This window comes from Drosophila bipectinata, chromosome 2R (assembly GCF_030179905.1).
Source record: "Drosophila bipectinata strain 14024-0381.07 chromosome 2R, DbipHiC1v2, whole genome shotgun sequence".
NCBI classification, from domain to species: Eukaryota; Metazoa; Arthropoda; class Insecta; order Diptera; family Drosophilidae; genus Drosophila; species Drosophila bipectinata.
Window position 1 is genome coordinate 8,322,499 of NC_091737.1, and position 26,739 is coordinate 8,349,237.

The 26,739-nt window shown below is 46.4% G+C and overlaps 2 protein-coding genes across 2 annotated transcripts in view; one reads left to right on the plus strand and one right to left on the minus strand.

Annotated features, from left to right (window-relative positions):
• The window catches only part of tei (teiresias), a 118,608-nt gene that overhangs the window by 21,499 nt on the left and 70,370 nt on the right, over positions 1-26,739 (minus strand). The window contains exons 3-6 of the mRNA XM_017251290.3: positions 11,104-11,855; positions 4,685-4,862; positions 4,196-4,422; positions 3,273-3,426 (exon numbers count right to left, since the gene is read on the minus strand). Coding sequence (XP_017106779.2) covers positions 3,273-3,426; positions 4,196-4,422; positions 4,685-4,862; positions 11,104-11,855 — 1,311 coding nt within the window. The remainder of the gene's footprint in view (positions 1-3,272; positions 3,427-4,195; positions 4,423-4,684; positions 4,863-11,103; positions 11,856-26,739) is intronic.
• Positions 24,144-25,438, plus strand: LOC108132073 (parafibromin). The gene is made up of 2 exons (XM_017251293.3): positions 24,144-24,960; positions 25,011-25,438. The coding sequence occupies exons 1-2, from the start codon at positions 24,253-24,255 to the stop codon at positions 25,350-25,352; spliced, it is 1,050 nt and encodes a 349-aa protein (XP_017106782.2). The 5' UTR covers positions 24,144-24,252; the 3' UTR covers positions 25,353-25,438.

The following is a 26,739-nucleotide window of genomic DNA, read 5'->3' on the forward strand; positions in this document are numbered from 1 at the left end:
TTACTCAAAAAATGGAAAGAGTGGGTAAAAAAGGGGTAAAAACTGAACGTAAGAAAGAGAAACTTTTATAATTAAACTAAATGCAAATGTTAGGCTCAGAGTGGTGGGACTTGTCTGTTCTGGACAGGCAAAAGGTAAATAAGGCAGCGAGAATTGTTACCCCAAGGTGTTTGTTTAAACGGAAGGATAAAGGAATTTCTTTTGAAGTTTTTCAGATGGGAGCTCAACCGCAGACATTCTCAAATTAATGTTTTAATATTTTTGAATCCACGGATGTGTTATATTAAGCTAATCTAAGCGAATCGACTTGGCTAATTGACTTTCACAAAAGTGACTGATTAATTAATTCGGTTTAGTTAGAGATGACAGCATTTAATTACCAGTGGCCGAAACATGTCAATTAGAAGTGCATTCTGGCCAAGTTTTCGCTCACAATGGCCTGAACAATTTTTGGCTCTGGCACTGATTCGAAACCCATTCCATTCCGGTTTCAAAGTAATTCGATATACGTTTCAAAACGCAACTTCGATTTCAATCCCAAACTGCCAATCAGAAATCCATTCAGAGCATGTCAAAAAGCCATCGACAAAATGTAAATCTAAATGTAAATGCAAATAATTGGAATGCCCCACCAAAGCCCATATCTGCAGCACTTTGATGCGGCGGACATGATGCGGCCCTGCCATCACATCCGTCCAGACCTTCTCCGTGTTCGGTGTTTGGACCCTCTGTCCTATTCAATGCATATTCATGGGCATAAATCAAATGTTTTTTAATTAGTGCTGGCCATTTGGCCATTTGGCTCATGGGAACAGCCAGCCAGCCAGCCAGCCTAGCTAGTCGAAGTAGTCATCGGCGGACAAAACACTGTCCGGCAAAAATATGTTACCCCGAACAAATAGTATATGTCGGGGGGCACTTGCATTCATTTCAATCTTTTCAATTTTTCGGCGCATCAGCCGGCCTTTGTGGCCTTTTGTAACTAATACAATTTGATTAGGCACCCGGAATGAGTTTGCAGATGCCAGGGGACAAATGAAATTTGTTTGTCGGTTGTTTGCCAAACTATTCAATACTGCTGGCTCCCTTCGTGCCGGCTTCATGTTGATTTTCCTACATATGTGACATGCAGACAGACGTCACTCGTCAGACATCATATACAATATACAGAATATATATATTTGCCTTTTAGGGAGCATTCGCCCATCAATTTGTTGGCTAAAAATGTGCCCCACAAAGGGCCGGGCCACCCAATTGTTTAACTTGGCCTCGTACCGATGGATGGATGGCCATTGGCCAACAGACCGGAGACCGGAGCCGAGCCGGGCAGAGCGAACCAGATTGTTTTCTGGCCAACTTCAATCAATTATTGTGCAAAAGTGTATTTGGACAAAAGGCTTCTATAGCTGCTGCAAAATATGCACAATGCACACTGACATCCTTGGCAATTGCTCAAATTAAAAGGAAATTCCCTTTGCCATGGCCAAAGCTCTAATTTAAATGGAAACACAAATGTTTCCTTTGGCTCGTTTACTTTAATTTCGACCAGTTTGAATTGCAAAATATGTCATCAAGTGAGGGGAGAGCGAGAGGTGGACGACAGGTATGCTGCTGTCCTTGATTTGTCTCTCAACTGTCTGCATAAAAATGCGCAAATTAAACGCAACCCACCATTACAGATACGGATGCAGATACGGATGCGGATGCTGCGAATTCAGATACACAGACACAGATACACAGTACTCTTGCCCTTAGCAAGTGCTTTCATGTGTGTGCATTTTAATTTATACAAGCCAGGAGCGCAGGACACACGGGGCTGGGCCATAATAAAAGGAAAAACAGGACGAATCAGAAACGGGATACTTGTTCTTTCTTTTGTTGTAGACCGGAAAACATTGCGGTTCGTCCTGACTTGTTGTTATTATTATTGTTAGAGGCCTTTTGCTGTTGTTATTGCGGTTTTTGCAATTTTCATGCCTGGCCAAAGCACACCCACACCCACACCACACTGCCAACCAGTGGACTCTCCTCCACCAGCCATGCAAATCCCGCACGGCTTTTCTATATTTTCCAATCATTTTCAGGAGCCTCTCGTCGGCACAGGACCCTCTATACCTGGGCATTTGTCAGGGCATTATGCGGCTTCACGAACATTAATAAAGCAAATAACTGCGGTCCCTCTCTGATCCTGACGCTGATTGAGACCCGGCATCCCGACCATCTCCCGCTCCGAGTCCGGGCTCCACGGTGTCCTGGCGGCTGGACGTGTGTGCGGCTTTTTGCTGCCAATTAGTGCTAGTCTTCCAATTGTCGCCTGGCATTGATTTCCATTTCCAGTTGCGTCACTTCTGCGGTGCCAACAGGATTCCTATCTTTATTTGCCTGTTTTGTTGTGGCTAACACGGCCACCATGGGATGCATACCCACACCAAGGGCCAAAATCAAAACTGTCATTCAAATCAGAGGATGGAGGGCAGTGCACCACAGTCAATAATTGAGTAATTAAGGGAAGTAACTTTTGGGAATGGGGCTGTGCTTTAAAGTCCTGCCGACACCTTCTTAAATTTTAAGCTAATTGAAAGCCCAGCAATCCCATTGGGTCGAGTCCTGATTCGTCCTTTATTCCACTTGGCTCCCTGAAGCTTTTGTTCTTTACACTTCAACTGTGGAACCTGGGCGTCCTTTTTTCAGATGTCGCGTTTATTCTTTTTTCCCTCAGCTCCTGCGCCAGAGGCATGCAGTTTCATTGCAATTTGATTTTATTTTTCTTTCCCAGACCCGGTTTTCTTATTTTTGCAGCACTTTCAATTAATATAATTCCACCCCGCCCTCCTTATTCCAGCGACTTTGTTGCAGCTGGATAATAATTTTCTGCTGCGGTGATTCATTATTTTTACTTCTGACCCTGCACTGCCTGGCAGTCTGATTCTGGCCCTCCTGGCCCTGGCCTGGACGGCTGGAGGCGTGTGTTAACTTTGGCAATTTAACTTTTCAATCAACATTTACCTTTTGGTTTTCACTTTTATTTACATCGCCGCTCGACTCTCGTTTTCTGACGAGGCCCAACTTGAAGGTAATTAAACAAGGTGAGATATTCGCATTGTTTGACTTTTATTAAAAGTTTGTTTTGTTTTTCTGAGAGAGATTTAAATGGGTTTTTAGTGGGTTGTTTATGATTTGCTGAGGAAAAAACTAGGTGAAAGGTTGGCAGGTCATTACTAAATAAGGATAACAAAATAAAAAGCTTTCAAGGATACTTTCATCAAACTTACATTGCACATCTAGGAGAAGGGAGGCGTTCTGTCGTATCTTCAGCGTGGGATGCTCCATGACGCACAGAATCCGGGCGTTGTGGTGGGCCCTGTAGACGGCCGGCAGTCGGGCTTCGCTCTTCGAGCCGCTGTTGATTTTGTAGCCGTTTTTATCCTGCGGAGTGGAAGAAAGAGCCTCTGATAAAATGCCATTTCAATTTGACACTAAACACTGGCAAATTGGGCCAAAATGACAGGCCTGGCTGGCTGGCGGCGCTGGCCTGGGCAGCCAATTAGTCAGGCCTGTTATCAGCGCGACATCATTAATTTAAATTAAAGTCCAAGGGCAAGGGCACTGGCCACCCACGCCACCCATCCGCCACTCCGCCCACTCTCTCTGTGTGGCTTCTGTATGGAAATTTTGTTGGCACAATTTTCAATCAATCATCGGGCGGGTGGTCCTGGGGGGGCTTGGCGGGGTCTTGCGACCAGCCGAACACGCAAATTTGTGGCATTTAGGGTCCAAGCGACAAACACCCACACACTCCGGCACACACAAGGAGTAGGATGTGTTTGTGTGGCTGTGTTTGACAGGCTGCACGGTGGCGGGGGCAAGTGAGTCAGTCTGCCGGGCCTTCTGCATTGCTTGACCGAGATGTCTGCTTTTCATTATGCTCGAGTGCAAGACAAACAAATTTCGGCCTAACCGCAAACGGGCCCAGTTAGTAGCCGCACCCTCCCCCCGTCGCCACCGCCGCTGCCGCCTAGTCAGCCGTCCGGAAGGCTTCCGTTGTTTGAGCCAGGAGTCGCTGTTAGCCACACCTAATGTGTTTGCTGCGGTTTTCCCCTGGCTTGCGCTGCGGCAACAACACGCCCGGATAGTGATAGATGCGGATATCGCCTCCGCCTCCATCGATTGCCTTTGAGGCTCTCATCGCACTCACCTTTTCGCCCTTGATCTCCTCCAGCTCGAGCACCTCGGCGGACACCTTTTGGGCGTGCCGGTCCACGCCGGGGCTGAGCAGCACCTCCCAAGTGAGGGTGGGCCGAGGATTGCCGCCCTCGCTGACACACGCCAGGTTCAGCTCGGAGTTCTCCTTCACGGGCACGAAGAGGTTGCTGGCATCCAGGCGTCGGCCGTCGATTAAAAGGTACGGTGGCTTAGGGCGATCTGTGGAAGAAGTTAAGATATTATAAGGATATGTCTTATAGGATCATGTTATTTTCTCATTTTTGGGAAAAAGTTTTGTTTGCTAAGCTGGCCATAAAAGCAAGCACTCTGCATCTTAGCACTAAAGACCACATTCCCGACTTGGCTGAGGTCCTCGGCTAATTTGGCAAATGTAACGACCTTTTTAATATTTGTCTAAGCTTTCAGGCAAGTCGTGACTGCAACGGCTGCTATGGGACAAGGATACTGTAAGGATACTCACCCAGGACGACCAGCTTAACGGGCCGGGCATTCTCCGTGTAGCGGCGCGTGTTCTCCGCCTCGCACTGCCACTTGCCGTCGTCCTCCAGCATGACGTTGGTGATGGTTAGCGCGCCATTAGCCTCCTTGATGAAGCGATAGTCGGTGACCCGGGTGGTGCGGTCCATGGCGTGCACCACCTGCAGAGAGAGAAAAAAAGAGGGAATTGTAATAATGGTTGAAGGAGGTTTTAGGGGTTAGACTCTACAGAAGTGATAGTACTGTACAAGTACTGATAGTACAAGGCTCTTAGGAACAGGATTTTCTCTCTGTGTACTCCCTGGGTAGGTGAAAATAAGAAGATGCGGATAAGTTTGTGTCGCGTTAAAGCTAATGTCACTGCCGGAATTATGCAAAGCGCCTTCTGAAACTTTTAATGCAGCGCATTAAATGCTCATAAATTCTCCCGTAAATGCAATATTCCCGCCCTTCTCTCCTTTTATTCCGTTCTCCCTCTGCTTATCTCCGGCCGTCTCTGTCTACTTTGGCATGCGAAACAATTGCATTTAATGTTTTCATATCCATTTATTTACACTTGGGCCTGGCCGACTGGCTGCGCTGGAATTTTATTACATTTCGCTTGAAACAAACACAATAATGACAATTAAATGAGGACGCTGGGAATGGCAGGCAAAAGCCACCAAGCCGCCGAACCACCGAGCCATCGAACCACCCACCCATCAATCTGCCGCACCATCCTGAATCGAGAGCTCCGAACCACTTTGCAGCACGCCGCATGTTATCCACTGGTAATGTGCCAACAATGAACTGTCGGCTTAAAACTGTTACCAATAGTTGTTGGCCAGCTGCCTGCCACTCGCCACCGCCAGTCGGGGCTTAATGCAAACGGATATTTATGTGCGCATTCAAATGCCTCGGCCGCAGAGCCATAATAAAAATTATGAGGAATGCAACACAAAAACGAAAAACAAAAAATTACGCAAAAATGAGACACGTATTTATATGAAAATGTTTGGGGCGCTTAATGCGTTTAAGAGCCAATTAAATGTCTGGCTAAAAAGCGAGCGGTCGGCGGGGGAGACGCCGGCAACTGAAACACAATTTTAATTGCATTTCCAGGCAGCAGAGATTAACTTTTGGGCTTGGATTAAGGCGCTGCTAGCAAAAAATGGGCTGTCTGAGAAGGATTTGAAAACGCAGGACTGCCCACACTAGATGCAGCCCTGTTCTCTTTGTTGTAGATTTTAATATTAAATACAAAGCGGAAATTAAATAAACGTATTTTTTCAATAAGTGGTTTTAATTGGCAAGTTGGGTATTTAATCAAACTTAATTTTTGTTAAATACAGGTTGAAGAAGGAGTTGTACAAGAAAATTTGGAGGATTTCTTATTGAAAAGTTTTTATTTTGTATCTTTTGCCTAATGCATCACATTTTTTTATGTAATTCTTAAATTAATTCTGTGCCAATATCTACAGATGTTTTCATAAATTATATGAAAATGTTTCTCTTGAAATCTTTTATACATGGGTAAGATCAGTAGGTAGGCAATATTTTTGGTAATTTAGGAAACATATGTACCTATCCTAGGTACCTAACGTATCCTAGGTATCTTTCTAAAAAGTTTTAAGTTAGGGTTTCTTTATATATCCGTTTATAAATTTATTATTTATAAACCGACTATTCAGTATATAAACAACTCTTAATAGTCCTTAAATAACTTTTAAATGAAATTTCAATGTTTTTAGCTCTTCAAAAATAAAAATTTAACCAGACCTGATGTAGGAAATCTGCGCAAAATATGTAAACGGAACAAAACAGAAAAACAGAAAAATATTTGTTTGGTGCACTTCCGGTTCCGTTTGTGCGTTTGCCATTTGTAGTGTTTGTTTCAGTTTAGATTCTTTTCGTGTATATTTTTCAAATGCAGTGCAAATATTTATGCGTATATGGATTTCACTTCCCCATTCAGCTTCTCCATTTTTTGGTTCTATTTTTGGATCGGAGTGATTGGGTGTGTGTGTGTGGATGGCTGGGTGTATGAATGGATTGGTGTTGGTGTGCGTGCGGCGACTTCCGGTGCGCATTTGCCGCAGTCGCCGCAGCGGCCATTTGCTGAAAATTTATTAACCAACGACGCATTTGACTGGCAACTGGCAAAATGGCAAACTGGCTGGCAAACTGGTAAACTGGCAAAGTGGAAACTGGATTTTGCGTGGCTGTGCAGCGGGGCATTCAGTTGGAAATTTATGAGGTCGATGGCGATCCGAGGCTTTTTGGCATCCACTGCATTTTGTACACACGCACAGCCGCACAGGCGAGTCCTGGGCCGGATTGGAGGTCCTGTCTGAAAGCCTTTGGCACCTGGACGAACGCGTATCTATATGGGTAGGGGTGTGCGTGTGTATGAGTCCTGGATTTTTCTGGTTTGGCAACATGGCCGCCGGACAAAAGCGTTAAATGAGCGTGGCAAATCCTTGTTTACAGCGTCGAGCGTTTGCCGGATTACACGCTCGATTGTTTTCGTCCTCGGCCATTGTTGGTCCTGCCAAATGGCGATCTTCTCGCTTCTGTTTCGAGCGAGGTAATTATGAATTCGGAGGCTTTTGTTTTCACCGCGGAATGTTGGGGGTATATGGTATACTGATGTGTTGTGTTGTGTTGTATTGCGGGTTGTATTGTCAGCTGCGTCGATTCGCATAAATTGCTGAATATTTGAAGGCTTGCACGCATAACTTTGCATAATTTGTGGTGCCGTTATCGGCTTGTTGCAAAATGTTGGTTCGTTGGCTCTGTAATATCTAATTGCATTGTTGGCCAACTTTTTGGCGATTTACATTTCATTTTTACCCATAACTCCGCCAGTCGTCCTGATTTTTATGCATGAATAATAATGAAATATTATTATTGGGGGAAAAAAATCGTTGTATTTGGAATTTGTTTATTTTTGGCAACATTTTTTCATTCCGAGAATCCTAATAAATGGGACTTTTAAGCAGATACTTTATTGACATTTCCCCGACAATTAGCTCCATGCTCCTCCCTGAAAAAGGGAATTCCTTCAGCTCCTTCCGAGACCATTCCGAGCAGATCCTTGTATTTTTCTCCTTCGCGTCAAGTGCAGTCGAAGGCAGAGGCAAAGGCAGAGGAAAGGAAAAATAGCTACTTATATCTATCACTTGCTTGGAATTGCAAAAATCTTGTCAGGCAACATTGCTCACTGACTGTCGCGCCCCCAGACCCCAGCCACTCGGTCCTCTTGCCACTCATGCCCCATCCACCCCTGCCACTAACTTGAAATTGCTTTCGGCAAATATATTAGCCTCTTGATAATTTCCAACAATAAATTCCTTGGCACTCACACTCGCAGACAAAGGATGCGAAAAGGACTGTAGCTGTAGCCGGGATCCTGGAGCTCGGGATGAACTCCTTTAGCCGCTGTGCCCGCTCTGGGACTCTAATGCATTGTGCAACGCTCTAGAAAGTACAACAAAAGTCGCTCATGTTGCAAGCTGTCAGTGCAACACTTGTCGCATGTCATTGCCGCAGTCGCAGTTGCAACGCGACGGAAGAGTGGAGCAGAATGTAGCTGCCTTGTGTGGGGAGCTTGTTCAAAAGACCAAAGTCAATGGGAGCAAGCTGCAACGCTGTGGCAAGGAGTTTGGGAGGCAACTGGGGATAATGACGAAATCTATATACATTTTACTGTTTGGTCCTTCAAGGAAACAAGTCTTAGGAGTTCTTAATCTTTATTGACTTTTTTTAATAAAATATTTCTTATTTAATATATTATTTTTAAAAGAAATATCCTTAAAGTTATAAAAAATATAGTGTCTGTGCAGTTATTTCCTAAATTAAAAAGGGCATTTATTTGGCGGCATTCTGACTTTCCCACAATCACCTTCTCCTACTCCTACTCCTGCCACATACACACATTGTTGCCGCATCATTGTTGTAATTGCCGCAGCCGGCTCGTTACTGTTGCTCTATCTCCCAGCCTCCAGTCGCCAGCCTCTAGCCTCCTGCTCATCGTCCTGCCTCCTGCCGCTCATCTCGTCCTTCTTGGGCTCTTACACATGGCTGGCTTTTGTTTTAACACAACTAATACAATTGCACCGCTGGGAAATGTGCTGCGATGGCAGACGTAGATGGTGGATGCTACTGCTGCCGCTGCTGCTGATGTTGCTGTTGCATTGGCGTTGATTTTATTTGCCATCGGAGCACTCAGAGTCAGAGTTGGAGGAAGAGCCGGAGAACTGGTCCAGGAACAGCGTCGACATTGTAACTAACTTAATAAACTTGTCAAAGGTACAAGGCGGTGCAGGCGGCGTGTTAGCAACTTAAGCTACGCTTTTCCAGCCAGCTCTGCCCCCACCACCAGCAACCACTCCAGCCACTGCCCCCACTAAGTGCCACCGCATTGTTGCTCTGTTTCGTTTGGGCTGGGATCTCTGAGGCTGACTGATTAATTTGCCAGCTTGATGTGATTTACTCCGGCCCCGAGTTGCATTATGGCGTCGGGGGTGCAACTTGTCTATTAATGTTGCATCTTAGCTTGCCTCCTAATTGACTAATGGAGGCTTATCTGGCCTCGGTGGATAAAATTTATGCCATGGAAGATGGGTCTAGGGGTTTTTTGACCTTAAACCTGAGCCACAGGATCCATAAACAAGCCAAGTCTGACGGGGCCACAAAGTGTGCAGCAAGGCTGCCAGGATGCAACCATAAACCTGTTATTTTATTTGCCTCCGCTGCCCTCCGGCCAGGCTCACATCCGGCAATTGTCGCCAACGGAAAATATGGCCAACACTATAAGGCCGGCAAATTGCAACAAAAACGGTAGCTACAAAGTTCTTAAATCCGTAAGGAGACCCTAAAAGGGGATAGCTCCCATTTTTGTTGCAGATACTTGCTCTCGCTGACTGACAACATGTAGCGACACATTTCAGGTTAAATAAAAGCAAACAATCTGCCCCCGATGCGAATGCGAATGCGATTCCGAATCTGGATCCAAATGCAATCAGATTGCTGACGTGTCGGATGCAATAGCGACTTGCAGCTGCTGACAGGCAATTTAGCGGCTTCAAACGCAATCTAATATGGAATGCAAATGCAAATAGCAGCAAGTAGACAAACAATTGCAGCTTCCTGGTCTGCTTGTCTGGCCGCAAGTGTGCAACACTTTTTCCGAGTTCCCAGTTGCATGTTGTGCTGCGAGAGTGCAACACCATCCGGAGTGGAGAACACACAGCACGTACGCAAAGTGTCGGTGGTGGTATAGTGTAGTGGGTAGTGTGTAGTGTTTGTGCCATTGGCTGCATAGTTGCATTGCTGTGCTGGCTGAGCCAGGCTCTATGTTGCCACTGTGTTAGTTGCAACTATTATTTGCCCATCAACAACTTGGCCTGCCGGCTTGTTGTATTTACACCTGCACAAGAGCAACAAGAGTGGGCGAGTGAGCCTTGGTTATGGCCCCTCCTCACTAACCTGCCCCCACCCCTCATATTTGCCCCAAAACACATTCTGGTATTCCAGGTGCATAACAAGTTTGCGATGAGGTTTGAAAGCCAAACTGAACGGGGTTCATAAGGTGTGCGAGTGTGGCGAGCAGTTCGGCTTCTGGGGCATTCCAACTTCGTGCCACCGGGCCTTATCTCGCTTAGTGTCTTCCCTACCCCCTCCACCCTGGTCCACCCCTGGTTTTTTGCCAAACAAACACTTTGCAAAACTGTTATAATTGCATTACGCCGAGAGGTTTTTTGTGTGGCCTGTGTTTGCGTTCGCAATTACAACTCAATAACTTTTGGACCGGGCCAACTTTTGTTTCGCATTTCGTGTTCATGTTGGCAGCCGGTTTTTTTTTTGTAACGGCAATTTGCATTCGAGCCATCATTTGTTGAGTGTTTGTGGGCGTCCTGGCGTGGCAAAAACTCTGTAATTAGAAGCTCTTCTAGATGCTGCATAATGAGGCAATCGTGGAAAAAGCACGACCCTCGAAAGATGAGCTCTCTGGCTCCCCGACTGCCTGACTGCCTGACTGGCTGGCTGGCAGGGCTTTTGACATCAGAAACTATCAAATAATAACGATTATCCTATTTGCATAATGCGGCAGTTAAACGACAAAGGACCAAGTACCCAGACACAGACACAGAGCCAGGAGAAAAAACCCAGCCACTCGAGACGTCTCGGCCAGAATAAAAATAAAGCCAGGAGCAGTCAGAAGGACAGACAGACAGACGGACGGACGGACAAAGAACAAACAGAAACGGGCGAGAAGGACTCTAGATGGGAGGTGGGAAGGCAAGGAATGCAAAAGGCTAAGAATGCAATTAAAGTCAGCACAAGTTGGCAGTCCTGACAGCTTGAGAGGTCCTCTCGGAATGGCTTAAAGTAGAGCCTGCGAATGGGGTGTTAGCTCACCTGGCCGTTCTTGTACCACATGCTGGTGGCAATGTCCAGGTCCACCTCACACATCAGCTTGATTTCCGAGTGCTGCTCCGCATAGACCACCGACATTTCCTCCGCCTCGTAGGGATTGGGGGGCACGGGCCGCAGTGGCAGGACCCGCGGCTCCAGCGGTCCCTCGTCCTCGTCCTCCTCACCATCCGCATCCTCGCGGCTCTTGCGGCTGAAGAGATCCCGGGTACTGGTCCCGCTGTCGAACTCCTCCACGTCGTCGATGATGATCACCGGCTCCTTGGCCTTCGGCTGCAAGTCCTCGGGTGCCAAGTGGACCGTCGACCGGGGTCGCTTCGCCTTGGTCTCGTTGACATGGAAGCTCCGGGTGGCCGGACTACTGGAACTGGTGGCCTGGACTGTACTGAAGACAGCCGCCGCTACCGTGGAGGTGCTGGTGGAACTGGACTCCAGGTCGGAATCCTCCTCGGTCTCCCGTCGCTGACGCCGCTTGACCGCCCGTTGGGCCTGGTGGTGGGGCTTCAACTGCGTCCGCCACTTTGCCCACTTGGCCTTGGCCTTCTGGCAGTTCTTGGTGCACTTGATGGCCGGCTTACCGCGCTGGTCAACTGGCTCCTCCAGGGACTCTGGTGATATGCTCAGCCATCTGCTGCTGCCGCTGTGTGGGCTGCTGATGGCTTCTCGACTGTCGGCGGGCTTCGTTCTTTGCACTGACTTGGCTGGATTGATATTCTGTGGTTGCGTGTAGGTGGTACCTGTAATTAAACAACAAACATTTATGAATAAGACATCAAACAGAAATGACACAGATATTTCTGGCCCTAACCACACGAGGAATTTCTGGTCTTCTGGCCAGAAACTCCGCCGGGGAGGGGGGAATTATTCAAGGGCAATTGATACCGGAGTAAGAGTATCAATTACATTGCCTTGTTGCTGCCATAATGCTTTCAGGGCTCATGCATTTATTTAGGACATTTCAGTAGGCAGGACCTAGCCAGTCATCAGGACCGATCGAAAAGTCGAAGTAGGAGTAGCAGTATTAGTCCTCGAGCATCAGGGCAGGCATCCTTCGAAATGTTTTCTCTATGCATGCAAATCCTGTCCTAATCTGCTGCACATTCAAAGCTATTTTCATGCCTACCTCCCTATCACACCCCCCGTTTGTTGCTCTTTGACAACTCTGCTTATTGTCTATTGCAGGATTCAGAGCCTCTTTCCTCCAGAATGCTCCTGACTCCTGGCATTGCTGTTGTTTTCCTGCTGGCACTCCTGTTGTTGTTGATAAATTTACACAAGTGTATGACAAGCTTTCAAATGGTAATTAATATTCATCTGAGGCAGGGATGCAAGGACTGCGAAAGGAGGGATAGGTGGTGCAAATGGGAGTGGGAGTGGCAATGGATTCCGAGTTTCGGGTGTGACACCGCCCCGCACAAGACAACGCAGACCGGAAGACTGAGGGCCCCATGCTCTAGGCCCCAGGTTTCTCATCCGAAAGTCAACTGTAGCCGGCAGTTACGAAAGTACACTGAGAAAAGAGCTTTGAATTAATTGCCAATAGTTCTAAAAACACTTAGTCCTCCAATAGAGGATATCAAAATTGTATTGCCTACTTTTAGGAACCCTGTTTGGAGGTTTCAAATCTCCTGAAAAATATTCTTTTCTTTTTGTGTAAAAATGCATGGCCAATGTCTGTGGTTAGCTGACAAGAGCAGAGTCAGTGCCGGGGAATAGTCTCGCCGCCCGACCGCTCGTTCTTTCAAACTCCTTTTCCTTCGTCGCCGTCGCCTTCGCAGTCGCCATCGTCCTTCCTCGTCCTGGCGACGACTACATTGTCTGGCTGGCTTTGGGCTTTTGTCTTCCAGCCCTTTTCTCGTTAGCTGGGCGTTACTCATCTCTTGCGCTTGGTTCTTGGCTTTTTGCTGGCTTTGTGTGTTCGTTGCTAAATTAAAGTTGTCATTTTTCAAGTGAACGCACAAAAGTATGCAATGCGCCTAATAAATTTCAGCCTGGCATATCCTGTTATTCGGCTGCTCCCATAGGCATAACTAAGGGAGAGCCTGGGAGAGGGCTTAGTTTATGGAGCAGTCGTAACTTCCCACACACTGCAGCGCACACAAACACACACACTCGTACGTGTATTAGAGGGAAGCGCTAAAATGTTTTCACAACAGCTTAAAAGTCGGCTACACTTTTCAACAGTGTGTGTATGTGTGTGCTTTGTTTGTTTGCATGCAGCTGTAGTTGTTTGCGCTGTAACTTAAGTTGTAAATGAAGATTGCGTCGGAAATCGCAGAGAACTGACGTTGCCTCAAAGCCAGGCACTGCCGCACCAGCCCCCCTCTAGCCTTACAAGTGCGTGCAAATTTAATGAAGCTGCCACACACACACATACAGACACATAGCCATGCAACACAAACACTCGAGCATGCTCGAGCTTCAAGCTTGGCGCACTTTCTGCGGCATTCGCCGTGCCGCATAAATTCCCAGGGCGGGGGCGGAATGGTGGACTTGGAGTGTGGGCGGGTTGACAGTTGGCACCACTCCCACCAGCAGTCAAACGTGTGTTTTGGCCCACTCCAAAGCCAGAGCTCCGTGCTCCGTGCTCATTAGCCAGGCCCAAGCACTTTTAACCGGTTCAATTCTGCATCAGTAATTGATTGCCCGGCTCGAGGCGATGCGATGCTTAATTGCATTGTTTTTCAAACATTTTGCGGCATAATATTGGTTTTTGCCAACGCCCACATAAATCAGGCAGTTTTACGCAATTATTGGCATAAATGCATACATTTTTCCCCTTCATTTCTTTTTTTTTTTTGCATTTTTTCTGGCACTCTCCACATGACAATTATGGCGATCCGATGGAGCGTCAGGCCTTATCAATATGCAAAAAAGCCATGTACTTTTATAAACTGACAAAACGATGGAAGCTGCTGTCGCCTAAGGGCGGAGCCGGGCAATCGAATCGCTGACATAATTACACGCACTTACACGCGTCTGAATGTGCCCGGGATATATCCCAGATATATCTGGATATATCCATACTGATTACTGGTCGTGGGGGTGGCGGCCTCAGTCACATATTACGGGTAAAAATTTCATCGATTTCCACACAACATTTTCACCCTTTCCCCGGTTTTTTGCCACACAGCTCCTGCCACACATTTTTTCACGTTCGTTGAGGCAAACATGTAAATGACATCGAGTTGAGTTTAATTTCGTGCACTTTTTTGCAGGCCATCGTTTTTTATTGTTTGCATGCATTTCCACATTAAATTAATGCACTTCAATCTCCGTGTTTGTGTTGTCTTTAACAATATTATGTTTTTACGAATTCCGATCCTATCGAATCGGTCGGACAAGCAAACACAGAGCCGAGAAGAAAATATGGTGTGACATCCGGTGTAATCATGGCTGTCGAACATGGGTAGCTGGCAATGCTGTTTCCGGTTGGTTCGTTTCTAATTAACTCTTGTTCCCATTGCATCTGCCTATTTGCAATGCAGAGTGTTTACTTTTTGCCATGACTCTGGATTCAGAAGTCCCCATTCGGCTCACAAGTCCAAACATTAAACAATAACTGGCAGGGGCAGTCATTATCCTTGTTCTAAACAGGCTCGAGTTTCACCAGCACTGAGGGAAATATTTGGGTGTTTGTTACTTTATTTTTCATTTTTATTTTAAGGACATGCCTTTCCAAAAACTAATCATAATCTGCCTTGTGGAGTATCCTTTAAGATGTATGATTTTGAAATTCAAAGCATTTTTTCAGAAATCCTTTTCCCCTATGAGCCAATTGTCAACAGACCTGCCTCCCCTGCTCAGCCTCACGTCCTGTGCTTACGTGTGTGAAAGGATGCTGGCAGGCGTATCGGTATGAGTGTGAGAGTCGTGCCTTGCACTGAGCGTTGATTAGGTTAATGTCCTTAAGGCATAAGAACAGCTGGTAGTCCCCGGCTTCATGGCCAACTCCTTCCCCACTTGTGAGTCCTGAGCAGCTTATGGCCTTCCCACACACAGGAGTGTGGGGCCTGGGTGCGGTCGTCAGTGTGTGCGTGCAAGGGTGGTCCTAGGCGGTGGTGCAACTTGCACCTGGACGAAAAACACAGATGCATCTAGTTGCCTGCCTGCCTTGTGCATTGTTTAAGTTCCACAACGTCGACAACTTTGGCAACCGCCACTTAATGCAAGCGCTGAGTTCACAGTCCCGAAAGGAGGAGGAGGTACCCCTCCGAAAGGGGGGGCGTGGCTCGACTGCACTTTGCCTGGTGTGTGGTGGCGGCTTTTGTGGCAAGCCAGCAAACAGCAAGAGCAGCAGCGCTCCTTCGCTCTCATTACTGCCATTGGCAACTAAAAGCCTTTTAATCGGTTGCGAAGGTTCTCGCAAAATTATTCCACAAATCGAGACTTGCATAGCTATGGCCCGGCACATATGCTTCAATTATTCGAGGCGAAGGCAGCTCTCGAAAATTAATTGACGTTTCACCACATTCTGTCAGCTTCGCTGGATTTTATAGAGTGTGCTGCCTTTATGAATGCAAAATGCTGATTCGCAACTAATTAGTGTCCCAAAGCCTCAAGTTCCCAGAGTTCAGTGCGTCACTCGTTTATGACAAATTATCTGCACATTTTATTTGTTAAATTCCGCAAGTCCTGTGTCAAGCCCTATGCTGTTGTCCTGTCAGCTAAAATGCTCTACGTGATCCTTTTTCCCGGCACTCTTTTTTCGGCAGAGTGCTGAGCGAGTGCGTGCTGGTCTTTTTTATGATTATGCAAGCTTGAAAGTTCTGACCTTCCCAGGCCACAGGACTAATGTTTGCGGCTACGCCTTGGCTCGGCGTAGTCCTTGCCACATACACACATCACCGCATTCCTCTGAACTGCCACTTCATTACACACACAAACACAAACGGCCAGGACAGCGAGGACAATGTCGGCGACATGTACACAGTGTCAACTAAACTGCTCTGGAAAGAGGTCTGAGCAGCGGCGTGGGGGGACCAGGTGCAGGGCAGGGCTGCAGGACCTTCTGGCCAGGTGCGTTGGCTATATTCTGTGCACTGTGCGCTCTGCTTTGCAATTGTGTCAAATTAATTGTCAACTGTTGTCGTTCCGCCGTCCGTCCCTTTCCCGCCCCGGCTGGCCCTCTCTTTCTGCCACACATATTGTCATCTCTTGTGTGCTTTGGGCGGCTGTCTGTCGTCTGTTTGATAAATTGCATTTAATGGCTGCCGCCAATTAAGAGCAATTTTTGCTGCCGTGGCTGCTACTGCTACTGCTACTGATGCTGCTACGTTTTTTTGCCAGTTTTTACCAGTTTGTCCCCTTTTCAGGCTCGTCCTGGCCTTTCTGCCAGTTGCTTTCAATTTGGCCTTCCCAGGCCAGGCTGCACTTTTAAAGGGCCAGTCCCACCGACTTGCGAGTGGGCCTAATAGAAATTGATAGCTGCCTCCGGAGCTATCCGGACCCAGGACCTGCAGCTTGACCGACCACGTCCTTCGGCCATATTTCTCACTTCAGTACGCGTGGCATTATAAAAATTAGATAAAACATTACGGCTCTTGGTATATTAAGTGCAAGAGCCTCGTTGCCCGGTACAGGGTCATTTACCATGTACCATCTATAAAGCATAAAAAAAAGAAAGCCAGAAAACGAGAATGCCCCTATCTGGCCATTTCCTTTCGGCCTTTTTTTGCTGCTCCTATTCTGGCCATCATGACTTCTTTGGTATTATTTATGTCGCCCGACGACTCTGCCAAAAAGGTCGCCACTTTGTTTCATCAGCCTTGGCAGAGTTCCTTCCCTGTTTTGTAAAGAAACAGGTCACAGACTTTGCTCTGGCCAAAGGGAAATTAATTATAAAATATTAACTAGAAATAAAGGATAACAGATAGAGGTTATTTCTGGTATGGGGTTGCTTTGTTTACCTGCAGGAATTAATAAATTCCAAGGACTAGCGTTCTTTAATCAAGAAATACATGAATTATTTCTATAATATTTTTAAGATTAAATGCATTATTGGGATATTATTGAACAAGACTATAGAGTATCCTTTTAGTGGAAGATGAGTTCCTCTTTGTGGCATTCGCTTCTGCTGGTCATTAGGCGTAGCATACTTAGCGGCTACGTGCTGTGACCAGGGCCAACCGCAAATTAAGTATACGCCGCGTTGCGCCACCGAAGCCTCCCAGTTTGCTGCAGTTGTCCTGTCGGAGTCCGAACAAACAAATGCCAGGACAACAATCAGAGCGGGAGAGAGCGAGCCAGGAAGGGCAGTCAAAATGCCAGCAGTGTCCTGACGTTTCTCTGTGCGAGCAAGAAGTTCGTTCCATTTTGTTTGTGCGTCCCTCTTGCTGTTTGTTTGTTCACTTGAGCCACCCAGGCCCCCGCCAGTCTTGCCGCCCAGCCATGCCACCCAGCCCCCGCCACCGTGGCCGCCCCTGGCCCCGTCTTCATCTGCTTTTCGGAGCAGAAATTAAGCGCCAAAAAATGTGCACGGCACGTAAATAACTCCACACAGTGGCAGCAGCGTTTTGGGTGCTTCGGGTTTTTTTTTGTTGTTTTCTGAATGCGGGGCGGCACGTGACCAAATTTCGATGGCAACTTTGTTGGAAATGGGGATGCGCCATACCGACTTTATCATGTTTTCATTTCGCGGCGTTGGCTTTTTAATTTGTGCACATTTAAGAGAGGCGGTGGCGGGGCGTGGCATTTTCACTATACAATTTTTTATTTGCAGATGTGAGTTGAGTTTTTTAGCAGTTCCCCGTCCAGTTTTGTTTGTTCCTGTTCCACTCCTGCAGTAGCAAATTAATGCAAATAAAACAGTGAGCATCGCGCAATAAAACGCTTGTTGTTGCTGCTAGGTCTGCAGCATAATTTATTTACTTGGGCTTTGACTTTGGCCGCTTTTGGTTTGCAGACAATTTTTTGCTTCTGGGTGTTGGGTGTACGGTTATATGGGTGTTTGGGAAATGCGCAATTAAAATGATAATTTTCCACGGTGGCACCACCATCGCAACACCGCATCGCATCGGGTGTTTGGGTGCTGCAACTGCATTTCGCACGTACCGTGAATTATAACCTGCCGCATAAAAATAAGCTATAATTTAGCGCTTAAATGATGGGTGCTCGCCGCTCTAAGTTTTCCCTCGGTCTGGCCACTGGGCCACCATTTCCCCATTTCCCAACCAGCAATTCTTCTCATTTCCCAATCCTGGTTGACTTTATTGCATTCCTCGCACTCGTCCGTCCTTTTTGTTGTTTTTTTTTTTTTGGTACTTTAATTAATTCGCCTGGCCACTGGCCCCAAAGGCAGGCAGAGCAGAGCTAAGCAGAAACACAAAAAGGCAAATCTTATTAACTTTGGCAGGACCAGGACCAGGACCCGGCTCTTTTTCTACGTGCACACACAAATCCAATAAGACAGCCCGAAAGGAATGGCAGGTCATAGCCAGGAGAGAGAAAAAAGATTCCACATTCAATAAAAATCAATAATCGAAGTGGATGAGAGGCTGATGAAGAAATAGCCGTAATACTTTGCTTATTACCTTCCAATTCATTAAACCTGCCGTCAAGCCGCCCAACCGACCGGCCGAGCACTCAAGCCGACCAGATTTGCCTGGCTTGGCTTTCACCATTTCTCCGGCTTTCCCCAAGTGGTCAGCCCTTTTCACTTTCCCACTGAAGTGGAAGTGCGGGGTGTCTGCCAGTTGGATTTTTTCCGGCCTCTCTGTCTCCGAGTGATGGTGGCTGTGTGTAAGTTTTGATTGTCTCTCCGGTTCAGTGGGCTCTTTTTTTGGGACTCGCACTTTGGGCACAAGGAGCCGATGATGGATAGCAGGATACTTGCCAGATTCCCCAAACTTGCCATTATTTAATATTTGGTTTTAGAAGACAAATTAATTTTACTTCCATCTTACAATTTGCTCTTACTCTTACTTAAAAAATGGTATTCTTGTCCTCCGAATTGTATTTCCTTTTTATTTTCGTTTAAAGCAATAAATCACCCTGGCACCAAGTAATTCGTTAGTCTGGCCCAAAACTCAATCTATACATACACACAGAAACTAAACACATGGCCCGAGAACTGAGACTTGGACACGAGACAACAAAAAGCCCATCCAATTCCGATTTCCCCAAGCCTCCCGCCCGACTCATTCAATCATTTTTACACCCTCCAGAAGGGGGCCCTATCAGGCGTAAATAATCACAAACGTTGGCTAAATAATAAATACATGTGAGTGTGGGTAATTGTCTGAAGATTCCTTGGAGCCCTCTCGGCCCTCTGCTGACCAATCAACTGGCATTAATAGCCGGGCCCAGTGAGGCACTTAGAACGGCAGCTCGACGGCCGGTAGCCGGTGGTCGGTGGTCCATGGTTGTCGAAGTGGCATGAAAAATGATGCACTCCCCCGGCAAGGCGGCAAGATGGCCTGCCCTTCGTCAAGCAACATAAAAATAAATATTAAATAATCATTTATTTTCACAAAAAAGTTTCCACTTATTGTTTGCTTTCATGTGTATGTTTGCCCATTCCACTCCTCCCACTCCGGTGTACAACGGTGCGTATGCGCGTTATGGCGTAAGAGGTGGAAACGCCTTCTCGCTTAACGCCTCGGTGCATTGGCTTTTTCCTTTTCGGAGGTGTGTGTTTTGGCCCCAAGAAACAGGTCAGCCAGAGGCTGTTTGGGTATAATTTATTTGCCAGGAAATATGATTGGTAATTCGATTTGTTTTTTTTATGTTTTCCCAACAATATATTTATATATTTCAACAAAAATGCTGCATTTGCCACAAAATGTGGAAAATTGCGCTAAATGTTATGCGAAAATGCAAAAATTAACAGCGAGCGTGGGTGGTACTTTGCGATGAAATAAATTTTAATAAACACAGCGCATACATCAAACGGCAGTCAGACTGATGTTGCCACAAAAACAGACTCACACTCACACCCAGACACATGCACAGTTGTGTACGTAATTGGCGGCAAAACAATTAGTAGCATTTTACAGTTTACAGTTGCTGCACACAGCCCCCCCACCCGAAAATATTTTTGCATGAGGCTGCACACGAAGGTATGCTACATATGCACCTGCAACAAAAGCTGACAAGCTGACTAAGTGGCAAATGTGATGAGCTTTTTGGCAAGACCCAGAAAGAGATAGACCCAAAGCAGGAGACAGAGACAGACAGGTAAGGGCAACAGTTGGCAGGGATATGGCGAAAAGCCGGCAAAGCCAATGCCAAAAGCGTTGAAACTTTTGACACACTTTGCAATTGAAATGCATTTGAGTGGGAGAACACTCCACCCACTCACTCCGCCCACCATCCATTTGCTGTAATAAATTACGGTAATTTAGAAAACTCTTAGTACAGGCCGGGCCCGGAACAGAGACAGGTGGAGAGCAGCCAGCGAAAGAGAGAGACGGCTAAGAGATTAGCATACGTGCACATATTGTTAAGCAGCTGTGGGAACACGGAAAGCAAAAGCTGAAACAGAGCCAGTCAGAGAAAGAGAAAGAGAGGGAGAGAAAAAATTACGTATCCTTGTCAAAGGAAGAAGGCAATATGTGTGTCGCAATTTCCGTTTGAAGTGCACTTCCTGCCACCTTGCAGGGGCACATGTTCGTCAAGGTTGAAGACTTCAAGCCTCCAAGAAGGATGAATTGTAGAGAATATTTTTAAAACTATTTCTATTATTCATTTTTATAGTACCCAACTTTTCTTGCAGTGCTTGTTTTTCTTGTTCCAATGACTTAATGGCAAATCCTTGCTCCGCCAGCTTGTTAACTTGGCAAAAATATGTGCCTGAAATCGAGTCAAGGAAACACATGCTGGCCCATGTTATGTACTGTGCCATCTGGCCTACATTCCCCATGTACATATATCCACGACCTAAGTTCAGCGACATTTGTCAGCTCATAACGCTTTAGTAAATCAATATCAATATTCTTGATATAAACCATTAAAAACAAATTGCAGAGCTTCCGGTTAATTTCGTCTGCTGACTTCCGCTGTTGGATTCAATTTTGTGAGAAAGTTGCAACAGCTGCTTGGAGTGTCAGATGCCAGTTGCTAGTTGCAAGCTGCCAGTTTCCAGTTTCCAGATGCAGCTTGAGTCAACCAAATTGAATAAAAAAGTTTGTTGCCGGGCAAGTGGCCTCCGGGGCCGGAAGTGCCAGAGTTGGACCACATGGCGAATGCTTGATATTGCGCAAAGGGTTTCTTTCCCCCAGTTGCCCAGTTGCCCATCCCACTGCCCACGAGATGACAGGCAGCAACTGCCATTCGAATGGCCACTTCAAGTGCAACTGTTGCACATCAAACAGACATCAAAATGTGCAAACACGCTGGAGATGGAGAGACAGCCAAGGGGACAGGCCAGAAGCGGCAAAGAAAGGACACAGAAGAAACTGGCAGCGAGTACTGCAGTTGTTGAGTTTTTGCAGAACTTGAAAGAGGTTAGCGAACTGGGAATAGATGCGCCTGTGTGTCTGGCACTCGAAACAAGCTCATCAACTGGCACAACAACAGCCTGACAATGATGCACACTCGCCCAGTCCATATCCGTTGTGTCACCGCCAGATGGAGGCGTTCTGAGACTGCAGGACTTTCCACGAATTTAAAGCCCTGCCGATCAAGAAGTGGGTCATTGAAATTGATCGTCCGACCTGCACTGACCTCTCCCTCGCCTTCGCCCCGGGGCTTATTTGTTAAGGTTAACAAGGGCAGGACGAAATGCGAATTTCCATTCCCTGCCAATGGCTCCATTGCAGCGTGGCCAATCTCATTTCCATTGAATTGCCAGCCAGGCTCGTTGGCTCGCCTTCGCTCCATGAATCTGAAAACATAATGAAAATAATTCGCCAAGGAAAGTAATAAAGAGGCAGCCTTGGAGGCTGGCAGCCACAACCAGCACACACAGCACATATAAAAGGTACATAGTATACGTTCGTATATATGGGGTTCTCGACATGTGCCCGTGTCTCAATGGCGCTTTATTGTGATGTCGTTGGTCCTTTTCTTCCGTCCTGCTCCTGCTCCTGGTCCTGGGCTCTTGGCTCATCGTATTTGTTTAGCCCGGCATTTTATTTTTACTGTTTATAAGCTGACAAAATTGTTTTTCTCTCTTGGTGTGCTCCTTACACCCCAACATGCCAAGCAGTCCAACAACCAAACAGCCTGCACATTAAACGGTTCGTCCTTAGAGGGTCGTGTGCCGTAAATGGGCCAATGCTGCGGCTACGTAATAAAATGCGAGAACCACAAACAATAATTGGCCAAGGTCCGTTTTGGGGGAATTTTTGATGGCCTTGTCTTGTCACAGAACCAGAATTAGTTGCCAGCTGCGGCAGCTCTCTGGTGAAGGAGTCCAAAAAAATTCCCCCACAAAACTAAACATTCTTTCCATTTCACTCGAGCTCCTTTTTTGTGGGCCAGATTTTTCACAATTCTATGCGTTTTTAGTGCAGCGATGATTCCATTTCCTCGTGGTCCAAAACTGTTATGCGTGGTCGCATTCTTCTCTGATTAAATTTCGAGTTATGAACTCGATTCTGTGGCACGCTCCGCTGATTCTGGCCAGAAAGAGTCCAAAAGTGAAAATCAGAAATCTGGCAGAAAGGCATTCCATATCTGTGTCAGTATGCCATTGTTTCCAATTTCGATTCTTTGCATTGTTTGCTAGGCTTTTCAGAGTTTTTTTTTCAGTTTCTTCTGGTCAAATGATTTTCCAGAAATATCCTTCGGGCCAGAGATAGACTAGGGCTGAGCCGGACTAGAGCCCAAACCATGGTCTTTGCTTTTAATCTCTAGTAATGGTAAATGGTATGCCATAATTCCATAAAACTTAATTAGTGAAGAGTTAAATGGGCACCGAGATGATCCTTGCCATCCTGTCAGCTTAATTAACATACCCAAAGACCGTAGACGAAAGGTGAGCCTTAGGTTCATCGCATTTTTTATGGCCCAGAGGGGCCAACACACAAAAAAATAAAGAAAGGAGAAAAAAAAGGATCCGGGGAAAGGCCCCGTCAGTTGGCAATACAATTTGCCGTGACAAATGCGGCCATAAACAAAAATGGCGACAACAACAACGCCATTGCCACTGCCACTGCCACAGCCGCCATTCTGCCGCGTTTCTAGTGCAACGACTACAAAATGGCTGCCACCAGAGTCTGGATGAAAATTTCATTCCACAGACGGCGATGGCGATGGCGGCGGCGGCGGCGACCTTTTATGGTATTTATCACACGCGATCCCGTCTGGGGGGAGGCCAGCCGCCCCCGGCTCTGCCGGCTCCCAGCTCGCTTTTCGTTTTTGGTAATGAAATTTCGCTTTAGCAATTACCGGCATCCCCAGGACACAGCCAGGATGCTGGGCAAAGCCGGCTAATAGGTTTTGAGGCTTGCCGGCTGACTCGATGGATGCATAAATTATAATGGGGCCCCCAAGTGCACCCCTCGCACAAATCAATTTCAGACTTCTTCGACTACTCTATATATCGGTCTATATAAGGATATATTTACCGAACTGCTGACAAGCGAGAGTGCAAGAAAGGAGAAAATAAAGAAGAGAGGACGAGGAAAACAAAAACACAATTTATAAAAATATTTTCGTGCCTTGCAGCTAAAATGTTATTAAAGTCAATAACATAAAGCCGGGGACAATTCCCTCTGGTTTTCCCTCCATCGCCTTCTTTGGATGGTGAGGGTGAGGGTGAAACTTTGTCAAATAAAAATAGCTTACAAATAAAAACAACTTGAGGCGGAAAAATAAAAATCATCCTGGCCGGGCCGGGCCAAGCAGGGCAGGGCTGGGAAAACAACTGACCAAGGCAATGTAATAAAAATAAATAATGGCTTTGACAAAAAATAAACGATGCCTGAAAAAAGTTTGAATATTTATGAGTTTTTTATGTGCCAAACCAAAGAGGAGGCAGTGCCAAGAAAAAAGGGTGGAAGATGAAATACTGGAGGGAGATTTGAATCTCCCATCTCTGATTTCCAATTAATCTATTCACAAAGTTCACTTTCAATATCTACTCATTTAAAGATAGCTGGCAGTTAACTGTCAGAAAAGTCTCTAAACAAAAACTAGAAAACATCAGAGAAAAAATCAGTCAGAGATTATAAATCCAAATAAAAAAAAATGGAAAATTTACAGAGTCTTCCAGAGACCATGTCCGTGGAGGCCATCGCGGCCATCAAGGCCAAGCGCCTGGCCATGAAGAGCGGCGAGATGGGGGATGGCCAGCGGAACAAGAGGCGCATGGTGCGGGAACAGCAGCTCCAGGAAGACGAAAAGCAGGCGGAGGTCTGCCGACGTGCCAGGGAGCGGGAGCGTCAGCATCGCGACCGTGAAGAGCAGCTGCTGGGCGAGAAGGAGTTGCCGGGCATCCTCCGGATTTTGTCCAAGGTCTACGACTCCAAAAAGCGTCGCCTCAAGTCGAAGGAGAAGGCTCCAAAGCCCGCGGCAAAGGATCTCTCACTTCCGATGCCGGGTATGCTGAAGGAAGTGCCGGTGGTGCCACCGCAACTGGATACTTTTGACCTCAAACACTCTTCGAAGTACAATCGCTATGGCCAAGAGCGTTTTAACCGAAAGAAGCCCGAATTCGATATCGATCCTTTGGGCAGCCATTTAAAGGCCGACCATCACCACAACCCGACCCAGTTGGAACCAAAGAAACATCGCTCTAGAAAACCCATTATCGTAGTGCCGGCGTCCTTGAAGAGCCTGGTGACATTGCACAATGTCAAGCAACTCCTGCAGGATATGCGCTATGTGTCGGTCGAGGAGCTGCGCCAATTGGGTGTCCAGGCCAGCCACGAAGTAATCATAGAGAGGAAGGTTCAGGTGAGTCTATATTCAAATAAGGAGCTTTGTAAGTCTGGATTGCCTTTCAGGGTGAAATCGTGCGTTATCGGGTGATCGACAAGGTCTCCCGGCTGACCAACGAGGAGTGGGAGCGAGTGACCGCCGTCTTCGCCCTAGGTCCCACGTGGCAGTTTAAGGGCTGGCCGCAGCGCGGTGATCCAGCCAACATCTTCCATCGCGTCTGCGCCTTTCACTTGCACTTCAAGAACTCGCCGGTGGACCAGGAGCTTCAGAAAATGCAGGTGACCTTCCTCAGCCTGCCGCAGCACGAGCGGCACTTGGACCGCGGCATCCTGATGGAGTTCTGGAACAAGCTGGACCAGCACATCGCCCTGCATCCCCGTCAGTTTGCATTCATGAAATCGAATTAGAAACGCCGCCTCCGGATAGGGCAGATAGCAGATAAGCGGGAAAATCAATAAATAAAATTGAATAAGCTCGAACAAAGGACGAAAAACACACATGTGGTGGTGTTTTGTGGGGGGCTGTATCCTTCGATAATAAAAAGCGAACGGGCGCATCAAAAAAATATATCACGTATCTATAAACGTCATATAAGAGCGCTGCGAAAACTGCAAACTTGGCAAGAAAATTAAGAGCACAAACAAGTCCACGAGGGGTGTGGGGGGAGGGGGTGGTGGCTTGGCACGCGTGAGACAAAAGCTAAATGACACACAAAGGAGCAGTTGCCAGGCTGTGTGTGTGCGTGCGTGGGTGGGTGGCTGGCTCTACTTATATAAGTCACTGTGCGCCCCACAAAACGTAAAACTGTCAACGAGTTTCAGAGAGTGATGGAAAATGGTACTCCCAGGGAGTGATACGGTGGGGAGGGGAAAACCAATATTAAGGACAAAGGACTCACTAAGAAAAAGCGGCAGGAGCAATAAAAATCACTGGGGAAAAAGGCAATTTTTACACACACACACGTCGATGTCGGCACACATGTGTATTTAAATGAAATGCCTGCTATTGGGAAAAAGGATATGAAGCAATTGTCAGGCGATAAAATCTGCTAGAGGTAATGCACTAAGCGATTTAACAGTGGGACTTGAATAGGAAAATACGATAGATTTTAAATGTTATTTTTGGAAGGGTTTCTAGGGGCTGCAGGGTCCAAGGTAGTCCTTTCGTTGAAACTTCGTTTGGGGCTTAGTCCCTTTTATATTCTGTGGTTGTTGCAGCAGATATACAGAGCAGATATATTATCTACCACCTACCAAAATATATAAAAACAATATTTGTTTTAGAATTAACGTTTGTTTACCAAAACAAAATAAGCGATTACTTTTGAATTCAAAATAATTAAAAATTAAATTACAAATTATACATATAATGAACACTTATAGAGAACTATGTTTGTTTTTAGTATAGGCCGCGAAGCTAAAATCTAGTAACCGTATAAGGGTTAATAACACACTTGTTAGTCAACACTGTTTCACTCACAATCTGTCATTTTGACAGACCACCATTTTGACAGACCACTATTTTGACAGTTATTGTTTTGATAGTTATTGTTATTAAGTTAGGAAAATAATGATTATTTTATTGTAAATATAATCATTTCTTTTAAGGTCTCATTTAAAGCCTTCTCATTATTTTCTCATTTTTTTTCAAGTGCATTCAATTGCAGTTACTATTTTAAGTACGTGAAACCACTGTACTCCTTAGCTACTAAGGTAAGTAGCTTTCAGATGCCCCGCTTCCGCCGGATAATTTGCCAACTTACGCAACTTGCCGAGGACAAGGGCAGGTCGCTAG

Excerpts from the sequence above, each read along its gene's own strand:
- LOC108132073 (XM_017251293.3), top strand. The coding sequence starts at position 24,253 with ATGGAAAATTTACAGAGTCTTCCAGAGACCATGTCCGTGGAGGCCATC. Across the intron at positions 24,961-25,010 it reads TCATAGAGAGGAAGGTTCAG|GGTGAAATCGTGCGTTATCG; the intron begins GTGAGTCTATAT and ends ATTGCCTTTCAG.